This window comes from Pezoporus occidentalis, unplaced genomic scaffold (assembly GCF_034315485.1).
Source record: "Pezoporus occidentalis ecotype Australia unplaced genomic scaffold, CSIRO_AGI_Poc_V1 ctg76, whole genome shotgun sequence".
NCBI lineage: Eukaryota > Metazoa > Chordata > Aves > Psittaciformes > Psittacidae > Pezoporus > Pezoporus occidentalis.
The window spans coordinates 1,785,269-1,802,308 of record NW_026916115.1 but is presented as its reverse complement, the minus strand read 5'-3'; the positions used below and the strand labels follow the sequence as shown (position 1 = coordinate 1,802,308).

Genomic DNA, 17,040 nt, shown 5'->3' with positions numbered 1-17,040 from the left:
GTCAGCCATGAAGATGTTAAACAAGACCGGTCCCAACACCGGTCCCTGAGGGACACCACTTGTTACTGGTCTCCAGCTGGACCTTGAGCCATTGACCACAACTCTTTGTGTGCGGCCATCCAGCCAGTTCTTTATCCACCGAGTGGTCCATCCATCAGATTGATGTCGCTCCAATTTAGAGACAAAGATGTCGTGTGGGACAGTGTCAAATGCTTTGCACAAGTCCAGGTAGATGACATCAACTGCTCTACCCCTGTCCATCAGTTCCACAGCCCCATCATAGAAGGCCACCAAATTGGTCAGGCAGGATTTCCCCTTAGTGAAGCCATTCCACTGTAAAGAGACAAATCTCCCAAGCTGCTGAGTAGTAATGAAGTCATTGCTACGTCAATCCGATCCATGCGTAGACAAGATCATTAAAGATGAAAGCATGTGCAGATCTTTCCGTTATGAGTTGATCAAGAAAAGATATAATTACATAGTGGTCACTTACTATTTGGGAGGAGTTTGTTAATTACAAGAACATCATGAAGTACTCCTCATTAGCTAGTGAGATTCCTTTTTTTTTTTGTGCTGTTTCCTTTGTTGTTTTTTTTAATTCTCTAAATTATGAACAGCAGTTGTTAATGGAAAAATAATACAGTAGTTTGAGTGTATTTACTGGCTGTTGTTGGTGATGAAATCCTTCATTATGGTGGTTTGTTGTCGTGGGAAATTTGATTAGCAAAATGTCGAGCTGTTCCTGCTAGCTGACCAGATAATACAGGTGACTTTATTTCTAGGATGTTCAGTAAAGCAGTTGATGATAATGAACATCCAAGCTTTTTGGTCCGGAAAACATTGTAGGTAATATTGAGCATTATAAAATCAAACCAGACAAGTTCCTTCTTAGGAGATGTAGCTGCTGCTGTACAAGTGGAAGTGGGACATCAGCTGCTGGGAGGAGCTTCAGTAAGGCTATGTCAGATCAATATTTTGAAGAGGTTTTGATACTTAACTGTGGTAGCACCAGTGTGGGGCAAAGATCTCATTTGGTTGGTATACATTTTAAACAAGAAACAAGTGGACATAATCAGGTGTGCAGAAAAGAATAAGTAACGAGACACTAAGTCAGTCTCTCTGTAAAGTCTGAGAGACTGAGAGGTTTTTACATCAAAAACATCAAAAGTAGCAGAGTTATTGGTAGAATGGGGTTATCATGCAGAGAATGGATCTAAGTATCTGGCGACAGTGTCCTAAGGGAAAAGAGGTAGAACATTATCATAATCAGGACTGCAAAACCAGGTTGCAGGGAGTTCTGGGGTTGGAAAGGAGTGGAGATCATATTAAAATTACTAAGAATAATCATTAAAGAAAAATATCTTTCAGGTGGAAAACAGCTACAGTCAGTAATGGCATCATAGGAGGATCTGTAAAATTAAATTTGGAGCCAAGCAGCTTTGTATAAGCTATTATTGAGCAGTCCACCACATGTCTAAGCTCAGTGCTACCCCTGGAGCCTGACAATAGTGAAAAAATCTCTGCATTGTTCAAACTGACTTTCCTTCCAGCAGTTGAGCAGTCAGCTCTCAATTTCATAGGTGGATTTAGTCTACATGGCAAAAAATCTAAATGGGCCAGAACCCTATTTTGCAGACCGCTGTTCCAAATGAAATTCTCATCACTGAAGTGTACCCTGCATCTTGAAACTGCGTACTGTGATTGTAAACAAATTTTTTTAATATATTTTTGATACGCATCTTTGAGCTGTCATATTTTTTTAACATGTCAGAAAAAATTAATTTCAGCAACAGCTGACATGATAAGCAGTTAATGAGGTAGCAGCATAAACATGGGTGGTTGATGTGAACAAGTTTGGGAGCAAGTACTATAACAGAGCCTTTCTTTTATAAATAAGATGCAACTCTCATATGTTGTATACTAGTGTTATGAATCTGAGATCCTACTTTAAGAGACTTACTATGTTACCATGTTGACATTAAATTCTTTGAGATTTTGCTTGGACCATATGTTCTATTTACTAAACTGTTTATTGCTTTGTGTAAAACTGTTCTGTGAGGTGGAAGTTTGCAAAGACTAAAACAAAACTTTTTCAGAAACCACATCCGATCAAAGTGACATTGAAGGACGGATCAGGGCCCTGAAGGATGAACTGCGGAAAAGGAAGTCTGTGGTTTACCAGCTGAAAAAGGAACAGAAAAAAAGACAAAAGGAGAGACTGAAGGCCCAGGAAGCCAGTTTGATCAAACAACTGGAGGTTAGCAACAGTAGGAAGAAGGGTGACATGAAAGATCATTAGCCTTGGATAAACCATTACAGTATGGATGTTGTTGGCTGACTGTCCTATCAACAGCTATGAAAGACATATTACTGTGACTGTGTTCTGGCTATTTAAATATTTTCAATAATGAACCACAGCCTTGAGGCAAAAATGCTATTCCCTTCTAAAATTTATATCTTGAATGGGTTACTGGCAGTGCTCAGGGGGCTTATCTATGTTTATATGCATTTGTATCTGAGCCTAAATTAAAGATTGATTCACATGTAATTAATTTTTGTTTATTTTTTTTTAAGTATAGTATTCAGAGAAACCAAGTGTCTTCTTTATTAACTTAATAGGTTTTGATTACCAAATTGTAGTTGTGGTTTTGTAGACTGACAGCTATAACTTTTCTGTGTGCAGTCATATGATGAGTTTATCAAGAAGACTGAAGCAGAGCTGAGCCAAGATCTGGAGACATCGCCAACAGCCAAACCTCAGATTAAAACTCCATCCTCAGCTGCTGCTGAAAAACCTAAGATCAAGGCACCACCACTCCATAGGTAACTGGGATTTCTTCTTTCTGAGAAACTATGGTGAATACTGTTTTTAGGAGAAACCATGAATTTAGCAGATAACTGAAACTTTAAATCATGAGTATTAGCTTTTAGTTTAGAAACTGGACAGTATCCTGCTGACCTATTTGCTGGTCTCACTGACCCAAAACAGATAAGATGGACTGTCCTTGGAATTGTATGCATTTCCCTTTTGTCCTGTGCAGCCTTTCAGGTCCTATTTTCAAGTTCTTTCTGAACATTTTTCAGTTGTGCAAGAATTGAGCCAAATGGTTTAATGGATTACAAACGGGAAGAAATTCTTTTCTCATTTTGGTTGCTTCTTATGACCAGTATTATTGCCTGCAGCACTGTGTGAGGCAAGCCATTCATCTTTGCAACTTAAATCAGGTTTGGTTATTGGGTTTTAAAAGGCAGAGAATTCAACTGATTTCTGCACTTTCTACTGTATTTTTAAGTGTTTAATTTTGTCCAGCAGATGGTGCAATTTTAGTGCATCCCAGTAAAACCCAAAATATTTAAAAAAAAATACTTTTCAGGACTTGCCAAACTCTTCTCTGTGTCCCCATTCCTATTTTCTAGGGTCACAGTATGGTGACAAAGCAAACTGCTTGCTATCATTGGTTTGGCCTTATAATCATAAATGCTGGCATTTCCACTTTTATCTATTCAAAAAAAAAAAAGAAAAAAGACAAAGCAACACACTCTGGTTGTAGCCATGATTCATGAAATTTCATTTTTCATATTTAGGCCTGAGACAGCTAAGAACTGGAAATCACTGGCTGAATCAGAGCGATGCAAAGCATCTTTGGAATCCATTTCAGAACATGCAGGTATGTAACTGGAAGAATTTGTACTACAGATGAAGATCTTGGAAGACTGTCTTAAAATTCTTTAAGCTTTTCCTTGGTGATTCAAGAAGAGGTTTTAAGAGAAAATGCAGACTTCATAAAATCATAATGATCAAGCTATATATTTATTTAGTAGGCATCTGGTTTCGCTGTTTCCTGTATATTCAGCATTTAGTTTTACTCTGCTAAGGTTTATGTGAAACCATAATTAAGTGACAACCTTTTCTGTTTCTTTTATTTCTTGTTTATTTGTCACTTCAGGAAAGTAAGGAAACAAAAAATAATGAAGAATTTAGGAATAGGGTTGGGTTTTTATAGATATTCTTCAATGTTTTGCTGTTGATCATTATCTGATAATAATATACCATTCTAATATTGGTTGTATTTGCAGCTTGCAAACAAATAACTGAGCCCTTACCTCAGGGTCAGTGTTGTATGGCATTGCAAAATAGTGGTACAGGAACAGTATCAGAGAAGAAGGGTTAGAAACCTGGAAGTAAAAGAATGTTGCTCGTGTTTATGGGGCAGCTATAAATACATGTTTCCAAGGCACCAGTTTGTAACTTCTTTAGCGCAGAAACCTTGCTGTTAATTTTGTTGCCTGTTGTTGCAGTTTTCCATTAAACAATGCAACTATGATTCCCTTTTTATTTTCCTTCAAGATACTGTGTCATCAAAAACGGAGAGATCTGTGTCTGTACGCGGCAAGAAAGTGGCCGTGACAGATGTTCATGGAGAAGAACCTTCTGGAATACCTTCCTCAGTTTTAATGTCACCAGAGCATTCGAGAACAGGAACTGGTGATTCCTTAGAAAATGTACCCTTATCATCTTTTCTCAAAGATGTTAGCAGAATATCCCATGGGTCAGTGAACAACGTGATAAATGCATCCAGTGATAAGTCTGCCTTCAGTTATAAATCTGAGATACAGGAATACTTGGAATACTTGAAGTCAGAGGAACATGAAATTGAAGGTTCTCATGTCAAACCTTTGGAGAGTTCTGATGTCTTGTTGACATTAAGTAATGAACAGGAGAGCTCAGAGGACATCCTTGCAAAGCAAGTCCCCTGTTCTGAAAATGAACACTCTCAGAAGGAACTGTTTAGTTTGGCTGTGGAAAGTCTTCAGGGTACGGAAAAAATCTTGGAACAGAGACTGACAAATAAACATGCTGTAACTGGCCAAAATACAGAAGAATCTTCTTGCAGGCTCAGCAAATCTGCAGAGGAAAAAGGTTATCTGCTTTCAGAACAACTCTTTAGTGAAAAAGAGGCATCGTACCTTGAAGACTTTGAAGGATCCACCTCCAGAAAACAAGCATCAATTGAAGAAATGCTTCCTGGGGAGCATTACAAAGATGACTTTGAAGCATCTCCTCTCTCCCCTAATGGGGACTCACTGAGAGAGCGGTCACAGCACACACAGACCAGCAGAAGCAGATCCACCAGCCTTGGCAGTGATGGTGAAATCAGTGAATACCTCAGTGACAGGTCTCTCTCTCTCTCTGGCAGTGTGCATTCAGAGAGGTTATTAGAACTGAAGTCCCCAACAGAACTTATAAAAAATACTGAACGTAGAGATGTGGAGCAAGAACAGGCCCCTATTGAATCACCACTTTGGGCCTCCGTTTCGATCATAGAAGAAACAGATAGTTTGCCAGATTTCAACATTGGTGATAGAGTACTTGTGAGTAAAGTCCAACCTGGAACATTGCGATTCAAAGGCCTGACTAAATTTGCCAAAGGTTTTTGGGCTGGTGTAGAGTTGGATAAGCCTGAAGGGAACAACAATGGGACTTATGATGGTATTAAATATTTCGATTGCAAGGAAAAGCATGGTATTTTTGCTCCTCCTCAAAAAATCTCTCACATTACAGAAAGTACCAATAGCTATTTAGACACAGGCAACGATGAAGACTCATTCTTCGATGATAGACTGGAGAAGCAACACAAAGCCTACCAGAAAGACAGAGGAAGTTCCAAACCTGGCAAAGAGGATGAAAGCCAGAGCAGAGATGTAACAGAGAACTATTCCCACGATAAAGGTCCTGCAGACACAGCTGTTTCAGAAGTCCCAGCTGAGGAAAGGCTTGATGAGAAGTTGTCTTCTAAAGCAAACAGCAAAAACATTTCTGTAGCTATTGAATCATTTACCCAAGAACAGTCAGTGGTGGATTATCTGAAGCATGTTGTAAAAGAGGAGGCCAGCCTTGCTCCTCTTATTTCTAGCGTTGCAGATGAGATTTCCACTGTTCAGTTGGACGACATCTCAGATTTCCTTTCTGAAAAACTGGAGAGGCAGAAGACACTGGGAGAAGAATGTGCTGAAAAGGTAGCTGACCTCCTTCCTGGACTTGTGGAGAAGCCTGCAACTCCACTTCTGGATTTGCTGACAAAAGAAAAGAACCAGTTGGAAGCACAGCTTAGACTGCCACTTAGAGAAGAAGACAAGTCAAAAGACCAACTGGAAAAAGTCAGTTTGCTGACAGACAGCCTGCTTAGAGATTTTGTAAAAGACACAGTTGATCAGTTACAGCAAATAAAGAAGGTCAGGAATGAGAAAATCCAGCTCAGCAACCAGGAGCTCTGTGATGTAAAAGAGGAATACAGTACCCCATCCCAGCAGGTAGAAAAGCAAGTTCCTGATGGACTGAATAACCTTTTTCTGAGCTCCGAATTTGAAGATGAAAGAGAAGAACTTTCCTCTCCAGACATGTGTCCCAGACCAGTGAGTAGCAGATGTCTTGCACTGGTTTTAAGTTAATCGTTCCTTTGACTGATGATGACTGAATCTGAGGAATGCTATGTGGCATCGGTTTGTTTTCTCCCACGTTCTGTTGGATGATGTGGAGATTGTATGTGTGTGTCTTGTCTTACATGTTTGTTCTTACATATCCCAGTTCATGGCTTATTTTGGTAGCCCTACAGGCCAAAAGACACATTTTGGCACATGAAAGTGAAAAATTCTTTTTCTAGGTTGCATTCTGCTTACACATTCAGTTTGTATTTAATCCTTATCTTTGGTTTTTACTCTAAAAATGGCAAAATGCAATAGACTGTTAACTTACCTCTGGTTATTGATATGAAATAATGATCTCTAAACATAATTAGTTGCTCTAGAGGTCATTAAGGTACCAAACTGCTCTGTTCTCTCAAATAATATACCATGGGTAGTGAAAGTTCAGGCTTCCTCAGAACAATCATTAATGATACAGATACAGGGCTTGGCCTTTCTGCTGAAGATCCCAGTAAATCTGTCTGCTTTGCCATTGATCTCAATATATTATCATCACAGGAAGCTTTGGCTCATTTCATCAGTGTGAGCACTGCTCAGTCACTGAAACAGCCATCGCCTGCTAAAAGCTTCTAGGCTGTTGATTTAGATCTGAGACTGCTTGTAAGAGAAGTGAAAAGTTATATGTCACATTGCCAGTTTTTAAACCACTTAGCCTTTTGTAAGGAGTTAAACATTAGGACAGACAGTGGGCAGGATGCAGTCTTTTAAGCTCTGTAGGAACACACTGAAAGCATTTCTCAAAAGTGGTAGAAGCCCCAAATATTTGAATCAAAACATTTTTAATTTTACAGTAGGATATTTATTATTTTCCTGAGTATTTGTGCATATATTGCCAGTTACACAAGTAGGGCATTTAAAAATGTAAAATGAGTTAGACAGGAGTGTGACACTGCTTTTACATTTAATCTGTGTCTCTTAATTCACAGGAGAGTCCAGTGTTTGGTGCCAGTGGTCAGGAAGAGCTTGCCAAGAGACTGGCAGAGCTGGAGCTCAATCGGGAGTTCCTGAGTGTCCTGGGAGATGATCAAGACTGGTTTGATGAGGACTATGGCCTGAGTTCCCATAAGGTCCAGCAGAAGCAAGCTGAGGAACCAGCAGTGCTGCCCAAGGTAGAACCTCAGCAAGTGCCAGCAAAGCCATGTGAGGAGCCTTTGGCGGTCCCTCATACTGCAGTGGAGGTGGAAGTTATGGTGCATGCAGCAGCTGAGGAACTCTGGAAACTAAAGGAGCTGGGTCATGATCTTCAAAGTTTCAGCCTACATACAGATCTTGATAGTACTCTCAAAAAGCAGGACACAGACACTATAAACAAACAGGTTTATAAGAAGGTACAGTCTTCAGACAGTTTGTTCTTGCCCTTTTAATGTTTATCATAAACAACAGAAGCCTTAGCTTTTACCTCTTTTTTGTTAAGGTGGTATTTGATTTAACAAGAGAGATCTTTGGGGAAATGTTTGCTGAGGATCCTAATCTAAATCAGCCTATTTGGATGAAACCATGTAGGATTGCATCTGCTTACTTTCGCCGAGTGAAAGATCCAAATGATCTGGATGAAATCAAGGTAAGAAGAAATCTTTGTATTTCAGGGAATGTGAGATGAAAAATCATTGTACTGGCACTTGCCTGAGTGTTGAAAGATCATACCAGGTGTATCCAGCAAGATATAAGATGAGAAAACAAATGAGATTGCAAACCTGAAAGGGAGTTTGTCAAAATGGTCCAGGTTTTTATTCAACATGCTTCCCTGTCCTTTTGGCTGGTACTGGTTGCTTTTAAACCTTAGTCCTCTGTGCTTAACTGCCAGGATGACCTTGATTTTATAAAATTGGTATGCTGGCAGTCTGCTGCTTTAGCAGATTTCGGTGGAACTCTGTATGGGCATATTGGCATGGATCCAAGGGTAGGGTTGGGCCAAATGGGATGAGCTGGATTTTTTTGCTCAGACACACCTGTGCCAGCCTCACTGAGGACAGTGGGAGTTTGCAGAAGGGACCCAAAAATTGACTAGTGAGGGCATTGTTGTATTTGGTACACCAGAGGAGGTCTCCTGTTATCTGTGGTAGTGCTCAAGAAAGGACAAAACTCCAGAAGGCTAGAGCATGACTGGACCTAGGTTAAACTTGCAGGGCTAGACATTTGGAAAAAAACTGTCTCTGAAAATGCACAACAAAGAACTGTCCATACAGCTCACCAAGACACAAATGAAAATTTCAAGCTATGAAGACTTCCTTCTCCCCTGCTCTCCTTGCCCCCCTCCCCCACTTTGGAAGGTGGTAACTGTATTTTGATTAAGATGCTGAAGATGCTGCCTAGAAAAGACAGAAATAGTGTCTAGATCACTCAGTTCAGAAAACTTTCAATAGCATGGAGCAGAGGGGCTGGGGCACAGGACAAGAACACCAAACTCCCACCCTGCTTTTCTTTAATATTCTCCCATAAAATGAATTGCCATAATCTGTTTGCTTGTTGTGTTTAATTGAAAGTTTCTATTCTCAAGATTGTCACAGAAGTGGGTGTCATTCTCCACACACGCACACTTCTGGATTTAATAATTGTTCCACCTGTTCTGCCTCAAAAACTTTCACTCTTAACTTCATACATACACCCTGTGTCTCTTAGCTAAACAGAAAGGTACTTTGTGCATACATTTAATTTCTTAGGTCGTGTGATATATCTTACCTTTACTGTTCTGTAGAGCTTCATTGCAGCTGAAGTACTGAAGTTTTTCAGCCTCAGGAAGGAGCCTAATCATAAAACAGACTGGCAGAAGATGATGAAATTTGGGCGGAAGAAACGAGACCGAGTGGATCATATACTGGTCAGTGGATGAAAATAAGCAATTATGTCAGATACTGTCCACCAGACTAAAGTGTGACATACAGTTGCATTTTTCAGTATTCAGTCATGCTGTTTAAAGAATCCAAAGTGTCTGTGAGGTTGTGATAGGTGGTGTTTAATTTTAGAGAGCACCCAAATGACAAAAACAGAAGTCTAGTGCCAGTAAGTGAAGTAAGGTGAGTTGCGTGAATTAGCTGTTCATGCCTGCTAGTTTGGCTGGGTTATAAATTTGCCTACTGCCAAAAGGTTAAAGCACGAATTCACAGAAGGAAACACTGAAATATTTGACTGAAAGGAGAGTAAACTTTTTCTTTGGGAAGGGAATATGTTTTTCTTCTTACTTTATTTTAAAATATTTTAATATTGAAGTAATATCACTCATTGGAGACAGTAATATGGAGAATTTAATAGGCCAGACTGCTAACCAGATTCAGCTGAAATGTTTCAGAGTCGTTGAGCTAGAACTGCAAAGACTTCAAAGAGATAGTATGGGACATGATAGTCCCTAGTAGAAGGTAACCAGTCTTGGCAGATGGTACCCACAGCTGAGCGTTTCCTCTAATACTTGACATGAACTAGTAAATGCAGCTGCCACTGCAGCAGTTCAGTGTTAAAACTGCATAAGAGAGTGTGTCTTGGCTGTGTACTAGTTTTTGAAAGCTACTTGTTGGCTTGTATTGCAGAATGATTAACATCTTTATTGGCTATAATGATAGTGAAGGTTCTGCTTGGGAATATGAGTCATCATTAACACTGTGCTTGACTTAATTATACCTGAAATTGATTCCACACATGCGCACATATAAGTAATTTTGAGTCATGGGTCCTGTGGTCTTTTAATTGTCCATCAGTGGAAGGTTTCCAACACAGGCTTTTTCCTGGGGTTTTAATTGTGTGTAAATAGAATATCTGTGCATAGAACCTGCATATCATAGTAAGCTCAACTTGGGGATATAAAGGCTATTAAAGCATGCACAAAAAAAGTCCTATGTTTAGAACCCGGAGAAAACTAATGGTACAACTTTTTTACCAATTCCTAATTTCTTTGAACCATACCTAGAAAGAAAGATTCCTGACTGGAAAAAATTGTTCTAATTAAAGGCATCCAAAGTGCTTTAAGTGGAACAAGTTCAGATGAACTGATCTGCAACTTAGATGCAGACTCAGACATCAAAGATTAATGGAGCTCTGACAAGTTTGGCTTAATAAGCAATGTGTTTAATTTTATTCTGTTCTCATAAGAATACGGTAATAAAATTTTAGCTGAAGTCTGGGAATAACTCTGTGAAGGTTGCAGCAGTGGTTTAGGAATAAGGCTGTCCTGGTGGCAGTGCTAGCAAATTCATACTGTAATGTGAGACACCATAAGAGAAACTTCTGACTGAAAATGTAAGGAGTGTTCAATTTATCTTACCTTGTTTTATTACAATTTCTATAAAACATGAAGTATCTGGATAGCTTTCTCTGTCTCCTAGTGAGCCTCCAACTTGTGCTTAAGGTCATGAGTTCTGTGATAACACAAGTCCTAGGTCGTAAGCAGATATACAGGCCTGTAAGAGATCTGCTACCTACCCCCTAGTAGTGGGTACACTCACGGTGTAGCCCTAAACGGAGAGGTCACTTTTGGAGTTTTACAAATCTTGTTCAAAGTATATTCAAGTAGTGCAATACAGCAGTTTCCTGAAAGATAAATCAAGGCTTTTTTGTTAAGTTTAGGTGTTGTGGAAGCTTCTCTAGAAATCATCATAAAAAATGTTCAACTTTTTGTGAAGATTTACCCAATATACACCTCTTGCAATGTGCAGGAGATGTCACGTGAGCACCTATGAGCCGATTGATTCTTCACATTCTTTTGCCACTTACAAAGACAAAGACTGTTAAAGTAAAACATGATTTCTTTAAAGCAGAGGTAAACATTCTTAGGCTTCTGTTAATTTGCACATAAACTTCAAGCACAGGTCCTTCCCAGTTTCTTCATTTCCCCAAGCAAAACTAACTTTCAAATTAAAACATCCTTTGATAGTTTTCTGTTGAGGCAACTATGCATTATTAGTTACTTCAGTGAGAGGGTTGAACACATCTGACTGTCCAGGACTGTCTGACCCAGGAACTAGGCATGACTTAATTTCTTCTGAAGGTACAGAAGCAAGTGCCAGGCTTACTCTCTCACTGATTATCCCTGGATGTGTCTTTCTGGGTTTATTGTACTACACCCAGTTCCTAGATGTTCTCATCTCCACCAAAGGTTCAGCCTTGTGGGGAAGGGGCAGGGCAGTAGAAGCAGCCTGTGCTGCGCTGTTGCTTTTCTGTGATCTGGGTCCTGTGGGTGACTGCAGTCAGCCATCACACATGCTGGGAATGCATCTTGACTGCATTTGCACTTTTGTCTGTGCTTCCCTAGCATTGACACCAGTACAGTTAGCCTATTATTTTTTTTTCCTACCAGTGACAAAAAAAAAAGGAACATCTTCCTCTTACCCTTTTTTGCAGCACTGTTAAGTTTGATCAAGCATTTTGGTCCTCAGAAGGCATTTATATTGGGATTTCTTAAGAGAACTTTCTTGTCTGCTGGATAGTTGCTCCAGTTATTAACATTTGGAGCAAATCTTCAGTAAATAAGTACAGGGAAGTTCTCATTTATGAGAAACTAGTTTGTTTAAAATAAGGTTAAAGGAATGTTTAGGTATTTGCTTTCTTCTTCTCCTGTCCCTTCATGTTGCCACCTTTATCATGTGTATGCTGTCTCTGCTTTGTGGGAAAATCACAAATGTACATGTAGGCTGAGGTGCTGCATTTCAGTTCATCAGGGCTGCCTTCATCTTTCAAAACCTCTGTTTCAGCCACAGTAAGAACTCTCATATCTCCTCATTTAAGTTCAAATGCTAACAATTGACCGTTTCTACTGCTATTTTTTTTTTTTTTTTCCACTTGGGTCTTCAGCCAAAAACTCCTGGTATTGCTCAGTTTGCATGGGGTTAAAACAAACTCTGCTATTGCTTTCCCTGCCACCCTCCCTTCCCTTTTATCCTCAGCTTGAGAAAGCAAAGCTCACATGATACTGCCAAGCCTATGTGTTTAGCTTTTGCACCTGAGAAGCCTGCCAACAGAGTGCTGAAAAGTACTTGATCTTCTAACCTTTTGACTTAACATTTAAGGTGTTTCTCTCCGTGCAGAAACTCTGTAACAAAGCAAAGCTGTTCCTATAAAGCTGGCGTAATGGCAAGGCCCACTTCTGCGGCACCTGAGGCCTAAACCCAAGGGGAATGTTAACAGTTAAAGAGAATCAAAGCCTGTTTGCATGCACACTGGAGGGTCTTAAGATTGCCAGACACTCGGAGAGCAAAAAGCTGTGAGAATGCATCTGCCTGCCTTCCTGCTACTGGTGTTCTTCCAAGGCACTAGTTTACATCTGCAGTTTTACTCTCCTAAATGATCTAGTCATCAAATGTAGTTTAGTTTGCAGATACTCATGTTTTGAATGGAAACCTTCAGAAATCAAAACTTAATAAGTTACTCTTTAAAGTTACTGCCAGATTATATTAAGTGATGTCTTTGGGTACTGTAGCATTTATTAAATGGCCAGCAAGGTCACACTATTTTGTTATCTCATGATTTTTCTTTTGTGTGCATACCCCCTTGCTTTCCTTCTGTGTTTAAAAAAACCAAACATGAGTACAAAAAAAAAGTGCACATTAAAAAAAAAACAAACAAACATACAACAGCCTTCTGCATTGTGTCACTGTTTATCTTTTCCTGCGGGATAGAATTCAGTTTCATTAAAACTTGTTCTCCTGACTTTGCCCAAATGCAGTTTCTCTTTGCTATAGAGAACTTCTCCATATCAAATATGCGAAGTTTTATTTTTGTCACAACAATGTACAGGAACTTCAATGCTCTGCATGTGCTAAAGACAGTGCGAAGTCCATTTCCATCAAAGCTGTAGTAGTCACCAAATACAAGCAAACTTTCTCCATTGCTTAGAAGTTTGTGGTAGTACAGCAAATGGGTCAAACCTTTCCCTGGCTGAGGAGTTGCAACTGCCTTGGCTCAGATGTCTGCAGCTACGGCTGCAAAGCAGCACAGCGGTTTCCCTACATGCTCTGAATACACTATATTCAGAACATACATATATATTTATACACGCACACAAATTGCATATTCTCTTTAGTTTTCCAGAACTACGATCGAGGAAGTCCTAATGTCAAAGGAAATTGAGTATCTGAGAGGGGAATGGCAGAGGCAAGAGAAAATTAGTCACTGATACAGTTTTCCTTTCTTCATCTTTCTACTGCTATTTAACATCCAGCCCTTTTCTGCCTGGATCATGTTACCTTCTCCTCACCTGTTTATATTATCCCATGTATCTCTTTTCCCTCCTGGAGCACAGTAAAGGAATTGTCCCATCATGTTGTTGCAGGTGAGACAGAATAAACAGCACCCTAGTGTGGATCTTGATACTGGGGTTTACTTAAGGGCCAGTGTGATCAAAGCTTTTAGCCTGCTTGATTATTTTACTCACTCATTTCCACACACCCCCAGCGTTACATTCACAAGGTCTTGACTTCGCTTCCCAGCAGTGAGACCACTGCTGGCCTGGGAGGGCCCAGTAGAAAATCTCACCACTGGTGTGGTGCCAGTGCTCTCAGTAACCAGTGTTGGGTGTCATTGGTCAAGGTCCCTGGGTGTGCCCCACCCAGCATTTGTTTCCACCCACCTCCATCATCTCCAGGTTCTTCCCCCATTTCCAGGATCTCGCCTACAGCCAGGATCTTCCCCTTCACTCTTTGGGACCCCTGTTTTCCTTCCCAGACCACTTCTGCTTTTTGGGAACCTTTCTTTTTAGCACCACCTCTTCTTTTTGTGACCCCTGTATCTTGCTTTTCCTCATCTAAATAGTCCGTGATGCAGACACACAGCACATGATAAGTCTCCAGATCGGTGCTTCTATCTCATGCCTCTTTATTGATGGAAGGACCTGGGACAAGCTGCTATTCTTTAGCCCAGTGTTTGTCAACATTTACAGCCAGTACATAGTGTTTGCAGGGAGCACAGTTCTGCTGGAGAGTTCAGAAGTCTGTTTCAGACATCCATGTCTACACAAACTTAGACCCAATTACCTGCTGCTTATTAGCATTCACTTTAAATTATTTTTCACCTACAACAGTCATTCAAAATTTGATTGCCAATATTGTTGCTTCTTCCTTGTTAGTAAGAAGTGTAATGAAACCATTAACACCTCACCTTTGACAGCTATATAGGAAATGAGGGCTGTGCCAAAGAGGAGTGCTCGCTGTGGTAGCACAGATTTGTGAGCACATAGCAAGACTCTTACAAAGCTCTTTGTAGGATGAAATCCCAGCTCCTCTCCTCAAGCTCTCTTAAGAGTGGGAGAAAGAAGCTGTCAGACTGAAACCACATGTACAACTAAGACCTTATGAGTGGCTGCAAACCCTGAAGCAGTGCCAGTTCCCATAGCAGCCTGATCTTGGGCTTCACACTGTGTTTGGGTTATTGAATCATCATTAGGCTACAGCAGCTGTCATCTTCCAAATGGACAAATTTGTGGGTGGTTTAGCTTCAGGCAAAAGGAAGGGTGTTGGGGGTATAGCACCAGTACTCTGTTTAGATGATAACATTAGATACTGATACTGAAATACTGGATTTTCAGTATGTTTTAACCTTGTTTTGTCAGTGTCTAAGTGTCTGGCTCAGTTGTTTATGTGGACATGTATTTTCAGTTCAGAGTGTAGGAATTACAGTCAGAGGAGCTTTCTGCTGAAGCTGAGCAGGGAAAGAGCTTTCAGCAGGTTTTCTTCGTCATTTTAAATGAGTGATGTTTGCACCCACTCCTTTCTCAAGTGTTTGAGCTTAGTCAGGATATGTCTGTAATACTGAAATGGTCACCAAGACAGATTTTTAGGAAGTTTAATTGGAAATGTCCAGTTTGGAGAGAGTCTTGCTAAGACTTTGATTTGCTGAATGAAATTGCATATTTCTGTCTGTTACTCAAACACCTATTTGCCAGTGGCCAGTAAAACAGGATTTTGTTTGTAAACAGTTTAGGTATAGAAATAAATAAATATTTTTTGAGTTACTGTTTTAAATGTAATGGCACTTGTAATAATGCTGTCAAATCCAACGAAGTATGGCATATTCTGTGCAAAGGGAGTTGTAATACTGTCATACAACACATGCCAGCATTTTGTCTTCCTATACAGAAGAACTGGAAAAATTATTTCCTTTAGTTTTTCTAATTATTATTCACATAAACTGAACTGCAGAAAATTCTTTTCTTTTTCTCCTTACCCTGTTCCAGGCCCTTGCACAATTTCTTACCAGATTAAGCTGCATGGAATCAAGCTTCTTGCAAATAAACAATTAGGGATTGCTGTTGGCCAAGAGTATCTCATTAGCTGAGTTCTTTCAAATGAAAAACTTGTGAAAAATGGGTACTACAGTGAAAGGTGGAAAGCTTTCATACAGTGAAATAGCCTGGTTCAAATAGATCTGTGTTCATTTTGCTATTCAAAGCCTTTTCTGTAATCTCTTACAAAGACAGATATGTTGTTGGCAGATGTGTGCTGTTTTGGACTCTTTCTGGAACTTTGCAGGGGTTACTATCCTAAAGCAACACAACTGTAATATTTGTATTGCCTTTCTATCCTCCAAGGTACAGGAACTTCATGAGGAAGAAGCGCAATGGGTGAACTATGATGAGGATGAACTGTGTGTAAAGATGCAGTTGGCAGACGGGATCTTTGAGGCCTTAATCAGAGACACTGTTGATGTGCTCAACCAGATAAATGAGAAACAGCGGAGACTGCTGCTTGTCTAACAGTGCTGAAAATAAACTTACAGCTGCTTAACCACTGAATCAGAAGCCAGCCTTTCTGACTCCTGATGTACTCTCCACACTGCAAGCGCTGCTGCTGGACTTCCTTCCATGTGTGGGGTTTAAAGGCAGTTCAGATGTGATTGAAAGAGTCTGAATTTGCATCCACTGCCATTAGAGACCTTGCACTGGATTTGGAACAAGCTGATTCTTCACTTGAGGCTGCACTGGGGAATGGTCAAGACTGTTCGTGTGCCAGTACAGTTACGTCACATAACTGTCAGCAGCTGTCTGGAGCCCTGGCCTGGGGCTTTGACATGTTCAGCTTGTTCTCTGAAAGGGTTTGGGTAAGTTGGAATATTAGCTATTTTGCTGGAATGGCTGTCAGCCATCAGTATTCACCTTGTCTTTAGAAGTGTGAGTAATTGGGAGAAGAAATGGTTTGGTCAGGTTTTAGTCTCAAATGGAGACTTACCATACTGAACAGTGTTCTAATCCTAACACCTCTTCTCCTGCAGCCAACCTTACCAATGTGCATCAGTTTCTTTTGCTCCAGAGCCAGTTTAATTCCCTTTTCTGTGAAGTTGGTCTTCACCTTTCTTCTGTGACATGGTGCCAGGTGTGGTGCCAGCCAGTCCAGGGTGATGATGTTGCTTTCTGCATTCAAGTAAAAAATTCTTGCTGCTTTTCATACATAACTTAGGCTTCAGTCCCAAGGTGGAGCAAGATAAAGGCCGCCCAATGTGTTAAAGATGAGCCTGTGGACAGCTTTCCTCCTACCATGTAGCACTTCTCTTCCTAGAGCATCAGCTGCTCCCAGATAATGGATACTCAGGATTTTTTCAGGCACGAGACATGCAGGAGTGGGAAACTTTTCCTCACAAAAA

General features: G+C 40.2%; 1 protein-coding gene across 5 annotated transcripts in view; it reads left to right on the top strand.

Moving 5' to 3' along the window:
* CEP350 (centrosomal protein 350) overlaps positions 1-16,676 on the top strand; it is a 74,297-nt gene extending 57,621 nt beyond the window's left edge. For all 5 annotated transcript variants that reach the window (XM_062602373.1, XM_062602377.1, XM_062602374.1 and 2 more), the window contains 8 exons: positions 2,097-2,257; positions 2,684-2,823; positions 3,586-3,668; positions 4,349-6,414; positions 7,410-7,811; positions 7,898-8,044; positions 9,179-9,301; positions 15,992-16,676. In XM_062602373.1, coding sequence (XP_062458357.1) covers positions 2,097-2,257; positions 2,684-2,823; positions 3,586-3,668; positions 4,349-6,414; positions 7,410-7,811; positions 7,898-8,044; positions 9,179-9,301; positions 15,992-16,156 — 3,287 coding nt within the window. In that variant the 3' untranslated portion in view covers positions 16,157-16,676. The remainder of the gene's footprint in view (positions 1-2,096; positions 2,258-2,683; positions 2,824-3,585; positions 3,669-4,348; positions 6,415-7,409; positions 7,812-7,897; positions 8,045-9,178; positions 9,302-15,991) is intronic.
* Positions 16,677-17,040: the final 364 nt, after the last annotated feature.